Genomic DNA, 19,313 nt, shown 5'->3' on the forward strand with positions numbered 1-19,313 from the left:
CAGGGACGGGACGACTGGTTGCAATCGAGGGAAAGATGAATGCGACCAAGTACAGGGATATCCTGGACGAAAACCTTCTCCAGAGTGCCCAGGACCTCAGACTGGGCCGAAGGTTTACCTTCCAACAAGACAATGACCCTAAGCACACAGCTAAAATAACGAAGGAGTGGCTTCACAACAACTCTGTGACTGTTCTTGAATGGCCCAGCCAGAGCCCTGACTTAAACCCAATTGAGCATCTCTGGAGAGACCTAAAAATGGCTGTCCACCAATGTTTACCATCCAACCTGACAGAACTGGAGAGGATCTGCAAGGAGGAATGGCAGAGGATCCCCAAATCCAGGTGTGAAAAACTTGTTGCATCTTTCCCAAAAAGACTCATCAAAAGGGGCTTCTACTAAATACTGAGCAAAGGGTCTGAATACTTAGGACCATGTGATATTTCAGTTTTTCTTTTTTAATAAATCTGCAAAAATGTCAACAATTCTGTGTTTTTCTGTCAATATGGGGTGCTGTGTGTACAATATGGAGTGCTGTGTGTACAATATGGGGTGCTGTGTGTACAATATGGGGTGCTGTGTGTACATTAATGAGGAAAAAAAATGAACTTAAATGATTTTAGCAAATGGCTGCAATATAATAAAGAGTGAAAAATTTAAGGGGGTCTGAATACTTTCCCCACTGTATATTATATTATTATCATATTAATTATGTATGAGGCCGGCTGTATTATTTATTGATATGTTTTCTGATTTTTGGCATTACAGAAAAATGCGTTTATTCTCACAGATGTACATAAATTGGTGGAAGCAATTTGTCTGATGCCACGAATGTCCGTCTACCAAAAAGGCACAATCTCCTATTCCTTTGGTATCAGAATTTGAAGTATAAATACGGCGATAAAGCCAATACCTGCAGGAAAACAAGAAACATTAATGACCATGCAAACACAGATAATCTGAACAGCAGAGCCTTAAAGTGGACATACAGTAGACTCAAAAAATGAAGATTTGCTATCTTATAGAGAACATCTAAAAATGTTAATTGTGCCTAAGCGTTACCCTTAATTTAGTCCATTATAACTCCTGAAACATATCAGTGCGCTTCCTGTCCCTAGGAACTCCTGTTCTGTATCCTCATATATCCTGTATATCTGCAGAGTGAGATCATCCCACTAAATTTGAACTGAGATTTGGTGACTACTGTACCTGTACTGTCTACTATTCTCCTTGCTGGAGGGGAACTGTACCTGAGTGTAGGCAGGTGTGGTTCAGCCTCCTTGCACAGGTAGCCATCATGCAGAGAAGACGAAGAACTGGGGAAACTGAGGCCTCCGTATGTGTCATCAGGGGAGCAGCCATCCATATGGACGGTGCTGCTCTGGATGACCACTGCAACCATCTTTAGTATGGGCAGTGCTAATAAATAGCGCTGCCTCACTACAGTTAATGCACACTTGCAAAGTAGCTAGGTTAGGGACAGGAACCCCCTGATGAGGGACAGTGTGTCTAGTATAGGGAAAGGTTGCAGAAGAGGAGGGAAAAGTATGGACTGCACGTCAAGCCTTCAGTCAGGAGTTCTTTCCTGCGTTCGGGGGTCTTGCTGCCAGACCCCCTTCAAACCGCCTCCTTTGTCGGATGCTGCAAGGCACCGTAAGCCTTCCAGAATATCTTCTATAATACTGAGTGTTTTGCAAGACCTTCTTTATACAGTATTGTGTTGGAACTTCTTTTTATGAGGAGGTAAGTAAAACATTGAACAGAGGGGTGGCTGTGGACGTGGTATACTTGGACAGAGGGGTGGCTGTGGACGTGGTATACTTGGACAGAGGGGTGGCTGTGGACGTGGTATACTTGGACAGAGGGGTGGCTGTGGACGTGGTATACTTGGACAGAGGGGTGGCTGTGGACGTGGTATACTTGGACAGAGGGATGGCTGTGGACATGGTATACTTGGACAGAGGGGTGGATGTGGTATACTTGGACAGAAGGGTGGCTGTGGACGTGGTATACTTGGACAGAGGGGTGGCTGTGGATGTGGTATACTTGAACAGAGGGGTGGCTGTGGATGTGGTATACTTGAACAGAAGGGTGACTGTGGACGTGGTATACTTGGACAGAGGGGTGGCTGTGGACATGGTATACTTGGACAGAGGGGTGTCTGTTGACGTGGTATACTTGGACAGAGGGGTGGCTGTGGACATGGTGTACTTGGACAGAGGGGGGGCTGTGGACATGGTGTACTTGGACAGAAGGGTGGCTGTGGACATGGCATACTTGGACAGAAGGGTGGCTGTGGACATGGTGTACTTGGACAGAAGGGTGGCTGTGGACATGGTATACTTGGACAGAGGGGTGGCGGTTGACGTGGTATACTTGGACAGAGGGGTGGCTGTGGACGTGGTATACTTGGACAGAGGGGTGGCAGTTGACGTGATATACTTGGACAGAGGGGTGGCTGTGGACGTGGTATACTTGGATTTTGCAAAAGCGTTTGACACAGTTCCCCACACACGGCTCATGTGTAAGGTAAAGTCTACAGGCCTGGAAATATCAGTTTGTAAATGGATAGAAAACTGGCTAAAAGACAGAATTCAGAGAGTAGTGGTTAATGATTCTTACTCTGAATGGTCTAAGGTTATCAGTGGTGTACACCAAGGTTCAGTGCTGGGACCCTTACTTTTTAATATCTCTATGAATGATATTGGGTCTGGGATTAACTGTACCATTTCAGTCTTTGCAGATGACACCAAGCTATGCAGTGGAATAACGCCCTACAGAATGTCTTCAACTTACAAGCTGACCTCAATGCACTGTCTAATTGGGAGGTTTAATGTTGATAAATGTAAAGTTCTGCACTTGGGGGCTAAGAATATGCATCATACATACTAGAGGGAGTACAACTGGGGGAATCAATGGTGGAGAAGGATCTGGGGTTTTGGTAGTTCATAAGCTCAATAATAACATGCAATGCCAAGCTGCAGTTTCCAAAGTGAGCAAAGTCCTTTCTTGTATAAGAGAGGTATGGACTCCAGAGAGAGAGAGATATCATTTTGCCCCCCCTGTACAAATCATTAGTAAGACCTCATCTGCAATATGCAGTTCAGTTTTGGGCTCCAGTTCTCAAAAAGGATATCAGAGGAACTGAAGAAAGTGCAGAGAAGGGCAACCAAACTGATAAGAGGCATGGAGGAGCTCAACTATGAGGAGAGATTAGAGGAACTGAATTTATTCTCTCTTGAGAAGGGGAGATTAAGGGGGATATCCACTTTAAAGACATCACAGAGGACAAGGGGGAACTGTTTACATCTAGTGGAAAAGAGATTTCATCTCCAAACACGGAAAGGTTTCTTCACAGTAAGAGCTGTGAAAATGTGGAATAGACTCCCTCCAGAGGTGGTTCTGGCCAGCTCAGTAGATTGCTTTAAAAAAGACCTGGATTCTTTCCTAAATCTACAGAATATAACTGAGTACTGACATTTATAGGTAAAGTGTCAGGGAAATTGCCTCTCGGGGATCAGGAAGGAATTTTTTTTTCCCCTGCTGGAGAAAATTAGATCATGCTTTGCTGGGTTTTTGCTTTCCTCTGGATCAACTGCGGGTGAAGGATTGTGTATATGGAATTGTATGATTTTTTTTTCATTATTGGTTGAACTAGATGGACTTGTGTCTTTGTTCAACCTGACTAACTATGTAACTATGTCACTTTGTGTTAATTCATTTTACTGCATTCTATGGCCTCCATGTGCATTTTCTCCATGTTGGGCACCAAACACCTGAGACTTCCTACATGAGGACCTGCAATGCAAGGATCTCCCTGTTTCTGCTTCATCCATTCTATGGATCTATGTTTCCTCTACCCCTCCTCAGGGGTGGACTGACACCTCATGGGGCCCCCGGGCAATAGGAGATTATGGGGCCCCCGGGCAATAGGAGATTATGGGGCCCCCGGGCAATAGGAGATTATGGGGCCCCCGGGCAATAGGAAATGTTGGGGCCCCCGGGCAATAGGAGAACATTATGGGGCCCCTGGAAAATAGGAGATTATGGGGCCCCTAGGCAATAGATTATGGAGCTACACAGTACACACACACATACTGTATACACACACAGACACACAATATACACACACAGTATACACACACAGTATACACATACACACACTGAAAAGGTACTGGAGAGGCGGGCACCTATAATCTTGTGATTTTTTTAAAAAAAAACACAGATTTTTACATACTGTCCCTGGTTTTATTGAGGCTGGCAACCCTGATGGGGCTCCATAGTGGCATGGGACCCTCGGGCAGTGCCCGAGTGCCCGAATAGTCAGTCCGCCCCTGCCCCTCCTCCTGCTACTTCTTAAAGCGGAGCTTCACATTTATTTTTTATTAAGGGGATGGTTACCTATTTCTGACAGGTACCCACTCCCACTAGGTGAACAGAGGAGAGTTTCTCTAAAAATCTTTTTTTTTTTTCTGCTAGAAAACTACTTAGTAATAATAATAATCTCCCAAACATTATATACTGTGTATATAATTTTTTTTTAGCAGAGGCCCCAGCAAATACAATGGTGCTTGTTGCAATTCTTAATTTTTTTTATGTCACTTTTTTTATGCATCCCTTTTTCAAACGCAATTTTTTTTTTTTGAATAAAAAGAAACCACAATATGTAACCCAATATTTGAAGATGATGAAACGAGTATGAGTAAATAGATACATGTCATGCTTTAAAATTGAGCAGACTTGTAGAATGGAAAACTACGGTACTCAAAAATCTCTATAGGTGAACGCTTTAAACATTTTTACAGGTTACCAGTTCATGGTTTGAGAGAATATCTGGTGCTAGAATTATTGCTCTCCCTCTGACGTTTACAGCGCTACCTCACATGTGTGGTGCAAACACAATTTACATATGTGGGCGTGACCTACGTATGTGCTCACCACTGTGCGCCAGCGTGGGGGGGGGGACAGGGGCGATTTAAAAAAAATAAAAAAATTTTAAATTATTTATTTTATTAAAAAATTTTTTATTTTTACACTGTTCCTTTTTTAAAAGAATGACGTCAATCCGGGCTTCCTAGGCAATAGAGATGAGTGGAGGCCATCTTTCCTGCTGCTTATGGCCAGCTGCCGCAACCACTGCATTGGTTCCCGGGCTTCACAATGAACCAGAAAGTGGCACCCCTAAAAGTGATTCAGCAGTAGAGATGGGCAAATTGTTCAGGCCGAGCATCAGTTTAGCCCTGAACAGCACCCGTTTGGGTGTTCGCCGAATATTCGAATTTGAGGGGTGCTTGGCGGGCAAACATCCACTGCACAGTGCATTCTAGGGCCCTGATTGGTTGAAGGAATGCACCTAACTGCTGGTCAGGTGCAAGGCCTTGCCCAATCAGGGCACAGCCTTTCGTGTCCTTAACAACGGATGGGTCATCAGCTGAATGGAAAAAAAAAACATTGCCGGCAATACAAAAATGTACCCCAATAAATATCAGGCCCTTTGTGGTCCCCCTGCCTTAAAGCACCCCCCCATGTTGAGGGCATGTGGCCTGGTATGGTTCGCTTGTCCCCCCTTTCCTGGTCTGCCAGACTTCATGCTCGCATAAGGGTCTGGTACAGGGGCGGATCCTGGGGGGGGCAACGGGGCAATTGCCCCCTCCGAGAATGCTGGTGAGAGGGCAGGCAGCTGGGTCCATGGGAGAGAGAGAGCGGACGGCCGGGCGGGTGACAGTCTGAGACTGACAGTGGGTGGGTGAGAGAGCGGACGGCCGGGCTGGTGATAGTCTGAGACTGACAGTGGGGTGGGCGGGTAAGAGCGGACGGCCGGGGGGCTGGCGACAGTCTAAGCCTGACAGTGGGGTGGGCGGGTGAGAGCGGACGGCCAGGCTGGCCGCTGGTGACAGTCAGAGTGGGCGGGTGACATTTAGAGAGCGGCCGGGCTGCTGGCCAATCAGGGAGCCGGCGGGCGGGGGAGCAGAGAGATGACATCATCTCTCACCGCCCGCCCTGCATCCCTGCAGTTCCGCCCTCAATGTGCAGGTAGCTACGGGCAGCAGAGAGATTACATCATCTCTCTGCTGCCTGACTGGTAATCTGCTGCCTCACCCTCTGGGAAACAGAAAGTGACAATTGTAGCTGTAGCAGGCAAGTGACAATCCGCAACGTGTGGCAGATGATGTGGCAAGTGACAATCCACAACGTGTGGCAGATGATGTGGCAAGTGACAATCTGCATCTGGTGGCAGGCGACGTGGCAAGTGAAAATCTGCAACTGGTGGCAGGCAACATGGCAAGTGACAATCTGTAATGTGTGGCATGTGACGTGACAATCTGCATCTGGTGGCAGGTGACGTGGCAAGTGACAATCTTCATCTGGTGGCAGGCGACGTGGCAAGTGACAATCCGCAATGTGTGGCAGGCGATGTGACAATCCGCATCTGGTGGCAAGGTGACGTGGCAAGTGACAATCCGCATCTGGGGGCAGGTGACGTGGCAAGTGACAATCCGCATCTGGTGGCAGGTGACGTGGCAAGTGACAATTGTAGCAGGCAAGTGACAATCTGCATCTGGGGGCAGGTGACGTGGAAAGTGACAATCCGCAATGTGTGACAGGGGATGTGGCAAGTGACAATCCGCAATGTGTGGAAGGTGACGTGGCAAGGTGACAATCTGCATCTGATGGCAGGCGATGTGGCAAGTGACAATTGTAGCAGGAAAGTGACAATCCACATTTGAGGGCAGGTGACATGGCAAGTGACAATCTGCAACGTGTGGCAGGTGAAGTGGAGAGTGACAATCCGCATCTGGTGGCAGGCAACGTGGCAAGTGACACGCTTGGGGCTCCCACTGACTCTGCATTATGGTGAGTTGAACTATTTCATTTTATATAACAATGTAATAATAGAAAAAATGTGCTTCAATCATCCTGACACCATAACAACCATGGTGCTGTGATGATTGAAGCGCCAACACCAGCCATTTCCCTGATAAATTCCCGCCAAAAAAACGTATTTTCTGGCAGTGCCCCTCCCGAGACTAGACTCTGGATCCGCCCCTGGTCTGGTATGGATTTTGGGGGGATCCTATGCCCTTTTTTTTTATTGTGGGGTTCCCCTTAAAATCCATATCAGACCCAAACGGCCTGGAACGGATGGGGGGGACCCCACACTGTTTTTTTTTACATTTTTGTATTGCCGTTTATTTTATTTTTTTTTCATTCAGCTGTCAGCGGGGGAGTCAGTTTATATCAGTTCTGCTGCAGCAGTTTCTATACATGGTACAGATGCGCCAATTTACAGGCAGACTAAGGGGACCCCCAGGCACTATATTTAAAGGAATTTTACATTTTTATTGTTTTACTTTAAGCATCATTAAAAGCACTGCTCCTTTAAAAGCTATATTTTAAAAAAAATTTAAATGGTACATGTTCCCCAGGGCAGTACCCGGACCCCTATACCTCTTTTATGGCCAATAACTTGCATATAAGCCTTAAAATTGGGGACTGTTATTTTTTTGAATTTGGGTTCCCTTAGACTATAATAAGGTTCTGGTTTCAGGTCCGAACTTTTTCCATGTTTGGGAGTTCTGGTTTTAAACCGAACCCAGTGGTATTCCGCCCATCACTATGCAGCGGCTAATCAGCCACTCAGATCACTTTTATCGCAAAAAGCGGCGGCTGCAGAAAATCTTTATACCGGGGTTATGGCTTATATCTGCAGAGAAAACCCCAGTTATAAACGTCAAAGTAATGACATAAAGTCCCAGTTAGGTGGTCGGCAAGTACTTATATTATCCCATTAGGCATTCAGGGGAGGAGCTCTGACATGAGGAAGCAAAGCCCTACCAAGATGGCCACCTCCACACAGTAAAAATGTTATGAACAAGCCATGGTAAGTCAGTAATGGGGAAAAGATCAGCTGCAGGGAGATCACAAGCAATACAAGTGACTGGTCTGTTGTCCTCTGCTTGCCTTTGTTGGGCACAGGTTCTACTGTCCACCATATCTAAAGTATTTCTAAGTTATGGGAAATTCCTGCTTATCACATTTCCAAGTTTGTAAATCCCTTACTTCACAGAAAAAGAGACATTTTGATACAATGTAGCTTTTAGCCTTTGAAGTTATGTGAGAAGGAATTTGATATTTGGGGGGAGGAGGGTCTTACATTGGAGTTATCTCATAAGAAGTGTTGTCCACCCATTTCCAGGTTCTGTTATATTCTGCAAGACCGATCCATGTGAGCTCCATCCCCGAAAAGTGATGAATAAAATTCTTCAGAAAGAAAAAAAAAAGACAGAATCTGTTACCATGGGAGATTTTCATGCATTTGTTTCTTTTTTTATTGTACAGACAGAATGTTCTGGGGGGGAACGCCCCCACAGGCATATGTGTACATGATCTTTATTTATGCATTGAGATCTAATGACTCAATCAAGTCGGTGTGTGGTCACATTCAGTAGACTTTGTAAAGTTATGACTTATTTATCCATGTCCAAGTCTACAGTTCTAGAATATGTGATAAGCATTGCGCTCTGAGCACACCCAGTTGTGTGACAATAGCGAATTAATATTCACTATTCTCACACTGATCTTCCTCCCGGCCAACCAGGAAGCGGGTCCTGAGACCCGTCACCCGATTGGCTTAAAGGACAGGCGATCCCTTAAGGACTAGGAACTCTCAGTCCCTTTTAGAAAATAGCGCAGTGTGTTGTGAGCTGCATACAGAAGCATCTCTAAATCCTCCATAAAAACTTCTCCCAGCTCTACTGACTGCAGGAAGTACCAGCTGCTCCAAAGGTCTCCCAGGGTAAGGGATCGGAAGGGTTGAGCACAACGTTGTCCTCTTGTCCTCTTGAAAGCTTGCTACATGTAGCAGTCTCTCCCCTTGTGAATCCCTTGGTGTGCCGATGTTCTCCCTCTGTCCTCTTTACTCCTCAGACAAGAATCCTTTGCAAACCATAATGCTGTTAGGATCTTCCCAAGCCAGCCCGAGCCTCAGCCTGGAGGCAGAGCCCCCCCCCCCAGACCCAGGGGTCCCTCCTAAGCCACCAACAGTCTCCTCAGCACTCCATTTTCCACGCATCTCCCCTGCTGGCATGGCTTCACCATATTTATAGGCTGGCTTAGCCACACTTATGCCGCGTACACACGGTCAGACTTTCCGATGGCAGATGTGCGATCGGAGCTTGTTGTAGGCTCCATTGGACATTTTCCATCGGAATTTCCGACACACAAAATTTGAGATCTGGATCTCAAATTTTCCCACAACAAAATCCATTGTCGGAAATTCTGATCGTGTGTACACAATTCCGACGCACAAAGTTCCACGGAATCAAGCAGAAGAGCCGCACTGGCTATTGAACTTCATTTTTCTCGGCTCGTCGTACATGTTGTACGTCACCGCGTTCTTGACGTTCGCAATTTCTGACCAACTTTGTGTGACCGTGTGTATGCAAGACAAGTTTGCTAACAGTTTAGCCAACATCCGTCGGAAAAAAAAAAAACATGGATTTCGTCGGAATGTGCGATTGTGTGTACGCGGCATAGGAATGGATTAGAGTAGTAGGTGTGGCGGGGTTCTGTAGGTGAATATGTCCTATTTGGCAAATTGAAGGAAATGTGTATCAACTAGGGTTGCACCGATACCAGTTTTTAAAGACCGAGTACAAGTACCGATACTTTTTTTTCAAGTCATGTGACAGTGGCACTAATTTGCAGCACTGATGACGCGTGGACTGTGTCAGTAGTTTTCATTTCTATTTTATTTTTTTTCACAATTTTATTTGTTAAAATTTTTTACAATTTTTTTTTTTTTTTTTTTTTTACAATGCTTTTTTTTTGGGGGGGGGGGGGAGTGGCTGGTGTCAGTGTGTTTTTATATTTTATTTTTCATTCTTTTTACAATTAAACCTTTTAAATATCTGTTTATTTCTAATATTACTTATTACGTATTACTATTATTAATTCTTTATTTATTTATCAGCCCTGTTGGGGGCTTTCGTGAGATATCAGGGGTCTGTTACATCTCCTACTGTCCTGGCTGGCGGCCCCCCCCAAAAGCCGATGCTCTATCCTGGGCTTTCTAATTTACATTGATCCTTGTAGACTCCTCGTGCCTCCAGCTGCAACGGAACTCGTAGTTTTCTCTCTATGCAGCTGTATTGGCACTGTTAATATTACAAACTACAACACCCAGAATTCAATGTTCAGCTTTTGTAATTCAGAAGCACAGTATGTCCATGAGATCCATCTTGTAGCAGAAAGAAGGAAGCTTTTCCAGGCGACTTTCACAATAACGATAGACTTAATATTCTGCATAACTCAGTAACAGCATGCCTGGTTACATATACATGACCCTCCCTATTGCCCATAGTAGTGCTCAGCATTCTTACCATCTCATCGTATCCATTAATGACCACCAGGTCAGACCTATTGTACTTGCACTCTTTCCTGGCATCTTCCCAAGATTCCGCTTTCCGAGACTTATAGTAACAGCTGAGGCCATAGTGAACCCAGTTTGTTTCACACAATGGAGTAGAAAGGCCTGAAAGAGAGACAGGAAGAGATAGTGAGGTGCGAGAAAGAGAGGGAGGATGGTGGGGATCATGTAGGACTGGCCCAGTTACAAGAGCCTATTAGAGTTCCAAATCATCATTCATAAACAGTATCACCTTTTCTGGTTATAATATCCCCCTCTCATCAACTGTCACAAATCTTGGTGTAAAAATGGACTCCCAACTCACCTTTGAAGGCCATATAAATCACCTATGCAAGACCTCTTTCTACCACCTCTGTAATATCGCTGAACTCCGTCACATTCTTTCCCTCCCAGGTGCCGAAAAACTGGTTCATGCCTTTGTCTCCTCTAGACTGGACTACTGTAACGCACTTCTCATTGGGATTCCTAGAAAGAGTCTGCAGAGGCTTCAGTACATCCAAAACTCTGCAGCAAGGATCCTGATGAGAGTGCGGAAACATGAGCACATTACCCCTAATTCTTCACTCACTCCACTGGCTTCCTGTCTCTACCAGGATTGAGTACAAGGTTTCCCTTCTCACACATCAATGTATCCATGGATATGCCCCTCCCTACCTCAAAGAACTTCTCAAACCGCAAAACACAACACGTCCCCTCCGCTCCACTCACTCAAACCTTCTCCATATTCCGAGAACTAGACTCAGGACAATGGGAGACGGGGCATTTAGTGCAGCTGCCCCACGCCTGTGGAATGCCCTACCCGACACCCTGAGGGCTCCTCAATCCACTGACTGTTTTAAAAAAGGTCTCAAGACATTTCTTTTTAGCCAAGCTTTTTGTCCTCTTTAGATGTTTGTTTCATTGTATTAACTGCTCATTTTTTCTTTTTTGTTTTTAACCTGTAGCACTTTGAGATCTTTTGATGAAAAGGGCACTATAAATAAAATGTATTATTAATAATAATAATAATAATAATATTAGAGTTAAAGACCAAAAAGAGTGTTTTTTTTTTTTTTTGTTATAGATAGAAAAGGAAATGGCTATTTTGTTTTCTTCCTCCCTGTCCATGTCCAAGTGGGAATTTTTCCTTCATTTCCTGTAAAAGAGTCTAGACAGGAGTTGAAAGGAAATCTCTTCAAAGGGACAGTTAGGTGAACTTGTTTCTAGGGATGACAAGAAAAGAGGGGGAGGGATTGGAATGTGTGTGGACAAGGATTTGGTCTGTCCGACCCAATTTAAGAACCAATGAAGAAAACCAGGTGCCTGAAGACACGGTTAAGAACCCCTAGGGGTCTATTATAGACGGACCAAACAATTGAATATAAAAAGGTATCAATTTATTTTCATATAACAATAGTGAGCATATAGAAATCAATACATAAAAACAGTATCTGATACCCAATCAGTACAATTGTATGAGCTGACCAGTGTCCTGGTGCGGGACGGACTAGTGATGATCAATACATGTCAATACACCTTACATGTTACGGACTAAAAGTCCTTCTTCAGTGGTTAATTTGGTTCAGATAGGTATAAGGTCTGTGTTTGGTAATAGTAGGAATAGTGAACATAGTTAGTGGTCAACATCTCCAGTGTGTTCCTGTGTATGAATTGGTCTGGCTGACTTCTCTTCTGATTCCTGCTCCTGATTTTTGGCTCCTTACCATGCTGACTTCTGGTTCCATGATCCTTGTTCTTCTGATTACCCGCTCTGGCTTCCAAACCCTGGCTTCTGTTTTTGACTTTGTTCCTGAACTGTGTTATTTTTGCTATTACAATTAAGCTGTGACAGATCTTCCCTTCCCCCCTATTTGAAGTTGTGGATACCCGATGATCCATCTTGCCAGCCCTGGCGGCTAAACAAGCTTATTGAGACTTGTAAGACGTATGTCTTTTCAAGTCCCCTGCTTCCGGTAAGCCTCCTCAGATGCTCTGGTGATGGTCCTGTCATATACTCAGACGTCTCATTTCATTTGGTGTTTTACCCTTTCACCTACCAGAAGCTTTCCATTTTTGTTTTCACCAGTTAACCCTCAGAGACTGTTGGTGGTGATTTTTGATTTTCATCAGGAACACATTTTCTAAATATTTATGGACTTCTTTGGTTGATTTTTTATCCATTTATAATTTGGTCTTGTCTTCATACTTCACTGGTGTATTGTAATTATTATATTTTACATGTCATTTTGTAACATATAGCGCACTTTCTGCATTGAGTCACTTTTTATCTAATTTTGAAGTATTTCTTGTTTATTTGCTGGCCATTGAGAGATGGCTCGAGCCTAACTTTCTGTTTTCATACTTTTTATTTATACGCATAGCGCTACACTACATATCTTCTGATTAATTTATTTCTACCTATGTCTTAGAGGCGTGTTAGCCGCTTATTGTGTAACTATCTTTATAACACCATTGGAGCAGCGCTGTACTTATTGCCCATTGATTCCAGGAATAGTGAACATACCTGAGTGATATTAGAATATATCAAGCTGTGCTGCTTTACCACCATGAGCTCCTTCAGCATCTGAAATAAATGTCTGGAGAGCTGGTATATAAGCGTATATCGAAGCATGAGGCCAATCACAATGTTGATTGTGGTGGCCGTCAGCTGGCCACAATGAATAGGAGGAGGAGCACGGCAAAAATTTGCTGCCAAACTCCACCTATAGTCCCCCGACGTGATGACGCACAGCATAAGCCTGCCCAGAGGGGGTGGAGTCACATCCCACGTCACCGACGCGCAAGTGGCTGCCGTCTGCGCTCCAGATTGAATCGTAGCACGGAGGAAAACCCATAAATAGGGAGTTCATAGCCAAAAAGGTGTCCCAGGTTGCCCCCCCCACACATAGTGGGGGGGAGCAAAACAAGGGACCCGCGCGCGCCGGGAGTGGAGCAAATGGCGCCCCAGACCCGAGCATGAGTGAAGGAGAGGAACATCAGATGCCGGGGACTATGGGCGGAGTTTGGCGGCAAATTTTGCCGCGCTCCTCTGCCCATTTACTGTGGCCAGCTGACGGCCACCACTATCAACATTGTGATTGGCCTGATGCTTCGATATACGCTTAAATACCAGCTCTCCAGGCATTTATTTCAGATGCTGAAGGAGCTCATGGTGGTAAAGCAGCACAGCTTGATATATTCTAATATCTCTCAGGTATGTTCACTATTCCTACTATTACCAAGCACAGACCGTATTCTATGCAGCCTTATTGATGCTATCAGGTCGTATTGCCTATTGCTTTATTTCAATGAACTTAATACCTTTGTTAGTGACCTTGCCATGCTTTATATCTTTAACACAGTTGTACTGGCCCAGTTCAAGCAGAAGCTTTTGCTCCCCAGCCTTGAGTCCTGGCAGTGAAGCGTTGTTTGCCTTTTGTGTCTCCGAGCTTGCTGTGTTCTGGAGGGGATCTCCTTTGCTGTCCATGATTGGAATGACCATCTACTATTCCTCAGACCTGTCCCATGTGGATTATTTTACCCAGTAAGTAGTCCATATGCATGGCTGATTCGTTTGTATATCTTGCAATCGTCAAAATATTTACACCAATTACTTTATATTAATATTGTATTATTTGCCCATTTTCTTTGTTATAGAAAATCTGTACCTATCTGAACCAAATTAACCTCTGAAGAAGGACTTTTAGTCCGTAACATGTAAGGTGTTCTACATCTGTATTGATCATCACTAGTCCATCCCGCACCAGGACAGTGGTCAGCTCATACAATTGTACTAATTGGGTATCAGATACTGTTTTTATGTATTGATTTCTATATGTCCACTATTGTTATATGAAAATAAATATATACCTTTTTACTGTATATTCAATGTTTTTGGTCTGTCTATAATAGATCCATAGGGGTTCTTAACCGTGTCTCCAGGCACTATGTTTCTAGGGATCTACACCTTGAAAAGGTCAGTCTTTTATGAAATTCCTGGAGATTTCCTTTAAGATAAATTTGGAAAAAAGCTGCTTAAATGTGAGTAAACTAGGGATAATTAGGAGCGGAACTCTGTGACTTGAGTGTAGGCTGGTCCCTAGTCGCCCCTCGTAGTTGTTACTCCACAATAGGCTGCAGGATTAAAGTGTTGTCCAGGAGCATACTCTCTATACTCTAACCACCCCAAAGACTGTACAGACCTGTACTATCTGCTCCAACATGTACTCATGATAGGTCCAACACCCCACAGCACCATCTAACCACTGCACTGGTCCTTAAAAATGTTATTTGGCCGGGAGTACTCATAACACAAGGCTTTGAATTTCCATTGTGGTTTCATATTAAGGCTCCAAAAATTCAGGTGAACACCTGAGGCTCATGAGACACAGGAACAAGTCAACTTTTGTGTGTTCCTTTTAAGGGTCTGCTCTTTTCCACCAGGAGGGTGACCCCTTTCCCTAACCACCACCAATCCCTTACCACCACACTTGTTACTTGTATTCAGGATCCTGATCTCCAGCACCAGCGGAGCACATTATGAGACGTCACCCTGTAGCCAACAGTGTTTCAGCCCACTTTACAAGCTATCCATTATTTAGGCACCCTCTTCAAAGAACACACTTACAGCCAGAAGCCAAGTCCATCATCTCTTTTACTTATAGCTAAGTCAATACAATTTCCAAATTATGACATTGAAGAAAGGCTGGAGGTGCTTAATATAGTCCAGAAACCCAGATTTTTTTATATCACAAACAACTGTTCCCACAAGGTCAGAGGTTAGTTCAGTGAATGACCTACAAAATCCCACCATGATCCCACTGAAGGGCAATCCCACAAGGGGGGGGGGGGACACAATGAAACAGCCTTCCTCCCTAATGTTGCTTGCTTGGTCTCTACTCCCAACAACAACCCTTAACCTCCACCTATTCTATTTATGGGAAATCAACCATAAAGGGAAGAGATTAGATGTCACTTGGAATGGACAAGGAGGGGCCCAGATTAAATTGAAATATCGTGACCCCTTTTTACATGGGGTATAGGAAAGTTTGGTGGTCCAATGAATGTATCAGGAACAACTCACCATGTGCTTTCCAGATTCCTTCTTCCAGTTTCCCCACAGATCCCGAAATCCACTGAGTGTCATTAGAAAGAGGCCCTGTTATAGAAGACCAGAAGATCTCAATACGTAGTACAGAAAGGGTGACAAGTCCCCCATGAAAGCTACAAAGGGTTCATCAATCATTATGTTACATTGTTCTGTCACCCTTTACAGCATGCATAGGGATCATATGGACATCATCAATACAGTACATAGGAACGAAAAAGGACAATGAGTATTAAAGTTTAAACTTTACTGATAGTAAACAGGAGGTATATATTGTGGCAGAGCAAGGCTCTGTCACTATGAAAATGGGGTTAAAGTGGACACAGAGTCTGCATATTGTCTGAGTGCAGAGCTACAGAGTGTAGGTTTGAGGTGGAGAGAACTGCTCTGGCAGTTTTCTCCAGGTTTTGCTAGTTCCTTATGGGGCTCTGTAGTTTGGAGATCCTTCAGAGTCTTGGGTGGGACGGGATCTCCAACCCTGTGTCCGGGTCTTGTGGACAGCCAGCAGGGTGTGTGCCCAGGTGCACACAGCCCATATAACGAGGGACTGGTGAGAGCAGAATGGGGGTTGGAGGAAGGTGAAGTTGGAGCAGTGGCTGCTAGTAACTGTCTCTGTGTGAGAACAGATGCTGTGTGCGTTGAAGGGCTTCAAAGCTATGTGCGTCCAAGGAGCCAGATGCTGTGTGCGTTGAAGGGCTTCAAAGCTATGTGCGTCCAAGGAGCCAGATGCTGTGTGCGTTGAAGGGCTTCAAAGCTATGTGCGTCCAAGGAGCCAGATGCTGTGTGCGTTGAAGGGCTTCAAAGCTGTGTGCGTCCAGGGAGCCAGAAGCTGTGTGCATTGAAGGGCTGTAAAGCTGTGTGCGTCAAAGGAGCCAGAAGCTGTGTGCATTGAAGCTCTTGAAACTGTGTGTGACCAAGGAGCCTAAGACTGTGTGCATCCAAGCAGCTTGTTTGAGGGGCCTGTTCCCTATAGCAGCAATACTGCTGAAGAGTAGCCAGGTGGGCTAGCATTTTCATTTGGATTTTCTATTGTATTTACTTGCTGAAGCTTGGACCCCTGCGTGGGATTCCTGGATGGACTTTTGTTGTTTTTTCCTTTTAATAAACGTGGGCTACCAGGCCCTTAACTATAAATGCCTCTCTGATGTGGACTCACTGCACTAAAACGCATCTATCCACTTGAGCTGAACAATCCCCAATGTCACAAGTGGTGCTCGAATGCGGGCATGTAGACGGTTGAATCTAGGTCCTTGCTCCATGGTGAGTCGCATCAGGAACTACTGCTAGCTGTGTGTGGCAGCCAGGCGAACAGCATTGCACAGAAGTTTGATGGACTGTGTTGCATGCAGGTTGTGTACCTGTGAAAGGAGAATCACATATTTATTCTCTCTGTGTTGCATGCAGGTTGTGTACCTGTGAAAGGAGAATCACATATTTTTTTTTCTCTTTGCTATGAAGTGTGTTGCAAGTTGCTGTGTGTAAGACAGCAAGCATGGGGCGTTCAAAACAGAAGAAGGAAGCAATCCTTGCTGAAGCAAGGGAAAGGGTTCTATGGCTAGAGGGTATTTCACCACATGCCCCAGCCACGCCAGAGAATTTTTCCAAGTGTGAAATTTCTGTGACCTGGGGTAAATTAATCATGTCATCCCCAGTTGAAAAGGAAGTGAAAGAAGTTTCCCCTGGCAACAGGAAGCCAGGTGGACAACAGCGTGTGAAAAAGAGGAATATGGTCATCTGTGGAAGCAATGTCCAGGCCAACAGGGATGTCGGGGATCCAAGGAGTCTGTCTGCTGATGGTCATGACCAGTGGTATCCCTTGGCAACAGAGAGCCAGTCATCAAGGAGATTCCAAGAAAGTAAAGTTCAGCTACCAGTACCGTGCTTGGAATGTGGTCAAGTGGGGCATGGAATTTTTACTTGCCCAAGGTTCTGGAACAACGCTGAAGAGTCTGGAAAGGCTGCAGTGTCGTCCTGTGGCCACCCAGAGGAAGTAGCTGGTATGGATGCAGCTGAGAGACAGCGCACTCAAGTGAAGGGTATGATGCCAGCCACTGAAAATGGTAAGACTGTTTCAGTTTGTGGGACTGAACCTAGTGAAATGGGAGTGTGTCCAGCGGGGAGATCCGCAGTGCAAATGGACATAGACTTGCTGCAGCGTGCTACCCGGAGCAGTGGGGAGGCACATGGTGAAGCCCAGCTGACAGCAAGTTTAAAGACTCAAATGGACATGGGGACTATGCATGTGCCTACTATAATCCAGCAGAGTGCTGGAGAGGTTAAAGTAGGGGTGACCAAAACTGTTCTTGTGCCATGTTCCCTAGTGACAGGTGCTGCAGAGTTGCCCAGGGAAACTTCAGAGGAGCTTGCAGTGATGGAGCAGAGAGTTTCCCAGGTCAGCTATGGAGCTGCCCAAGGAGGAAAGAGTTCCCCTTTAAAGATAGAGGGTGATGTGAGGAGAGGCTCACAGGCTGTGGTTGGTAATAGACAATCCACAAAAGTAGCAGTTATGTCTATACGTAATGAAAATTCAGATGGTTATGCTGACAAATGTGTTACTGTTGGCAAATGTGATGGTATTGGTGATAATGACATTGAAAAATGTGTTCCCTTTAATGTCATGTCTGAAAATGTTGCAAATGTGTTCACTGACAATGATCGGAGTAGGATATCTCCCGTGACAACCAGAAGCGCAGGCTTGTCCATGGAAGTCTCATGGGGTCTCCATGTGTTGGAGCCAGAGGTTTTCCAGGATGGCTGTGGTGCTACTCTGGTGAAACAAAGGAAGACTGAGTCACACAGTGAGAGTGTGCGGGCGCAGCCCCACAACCCTAAGTGTAACCCAGGTGTCAAGGGGTTAATTCAGCCTGCAAAAGCTGAAAGTGCAGAGCTGTGTGTGTCAGTAGCGCCCCCAGAGCAGGTAGGGCAAAAGCATGTATTACAGCCTACCTTGTCAGATGATGTGTCAACCCAAGGGGATATGTATAGAAATGACACAGGTGATGTTTTGGCTAGTGAATCCCAGGTTCCTGTGGGGCCTTCTAGAGTAAGTGATGGAACCACAATAGACTGGGATAATTGGTATGAGAATGCAATCGCAATATTAAATAATGTGGTGGACATAACACCTGCTATGCCCAATGGAGGGATTGCAGATCGGCTGGTGCTCAAGGACACGTTTGTCCCTGTGAAGGTTATTGCCCTCCAGTCTGAAGGAACTGTTCAGGGTGCTGGCATAGCAGATGTGTTGTCCACAGCCCAACAGCTCGGATGTCAAGGTGACAATGTGACTTGTAATGACCTGCAGTGGCTCACTGACACTGGTGCAGAAGGGTTAAGTGTGAGACATGTGTCTGACAGCGCTCCAGGGGAGCAACAGGCTGTGATGAGGGGTACCTCCAAGGAGGTGGAGGTCTCTTCAAATGTCTCAAACTCAAAAGCTGCAGTGGATGAGCCCCTCCATGTCTTGGACAGGGAAAAAGACCTTAGAAAGGTCTGGTATTTAGACATTGGATGTTTAGAGATGACAAAAACCTTACTTGAAATGCTGGAGTTGGTAAAAATGCACTCACTGTACACTTGGGTGTCTCCACCACAGTCGGACCAGGTGGTGCTGCGTAGTACCCATGGGTGGAGCCAGGTGGTACAGGCTGTGCTGGGAAGCCTTGATCGAGAATGGTATTGGTGGGACCAATGCTTATTAACAGTGTGGCAGATAGTCTTGAGGTTCTCTGAGAGGGTGCTCCCAGTTACTGAGTGGTATGGAAGGTGCCCAGGAGAACTGTTGGAGACATCAAAGGTC

The 19,313-nt window shown here is 45.2% G+C and overlaps 1 protein-coding gene across 3 annotated transcripts in view; it reads right to left on the bottom strand.

Annotated features, from left to right (window-relative positions):
* Window positions 1-620: 620 nt before the first annotated feature.
* Window positions 621-19,313, bottom strand: part of LOC141122559 (asialoglycoprotein receptor 1-like) — a 74,481-nt gene continuing 55,788 nt past the window's right edge. For 2 of the 3 annotated variants that reach the window (XM_073611985.1, XM_073611986.1), the window contains exons 10-13: window positions 15,491-15,565; window positions 10,382-10,533; window positions 8,155-8,261; window positions 621-912 (exon numbers count right to left, since the gene is read on the bottom strand). In XM_073611985.1, coding sequence (XP_073468086.1) covers window positions 762-912; window positions 8,155-8,261; window positions 10,382-10,533; window positions 15,491-15,565 — 485 coding nt within the window. In that variant the 3' untranslated portion in view covers window positions 621-761. The remainder of the gene's footprint in view (window positions 913-8,154; window positions 8,262-10,381; window positions 10,534-15,490; window positions 15,566-19,313) is intronic. The other variant, XM_073611983.1, reaches the window with a different exon arrangement.

This window comes from Aquarana catesbeiana, linkage group LG01 (genome assembly GCF_042186555.1).
Source record: "Aquarana catesbeiana isolate 2022-GZ linkage group LG01, ASM4218655v1, whole genome shotgun sequence".
Classification (NCBI taxonomy): Eukaryota; Metazoa; Chordata; class Amphibia; order Anura; family Ranidae; genus Aquarana; species Aquarana catesbeiana.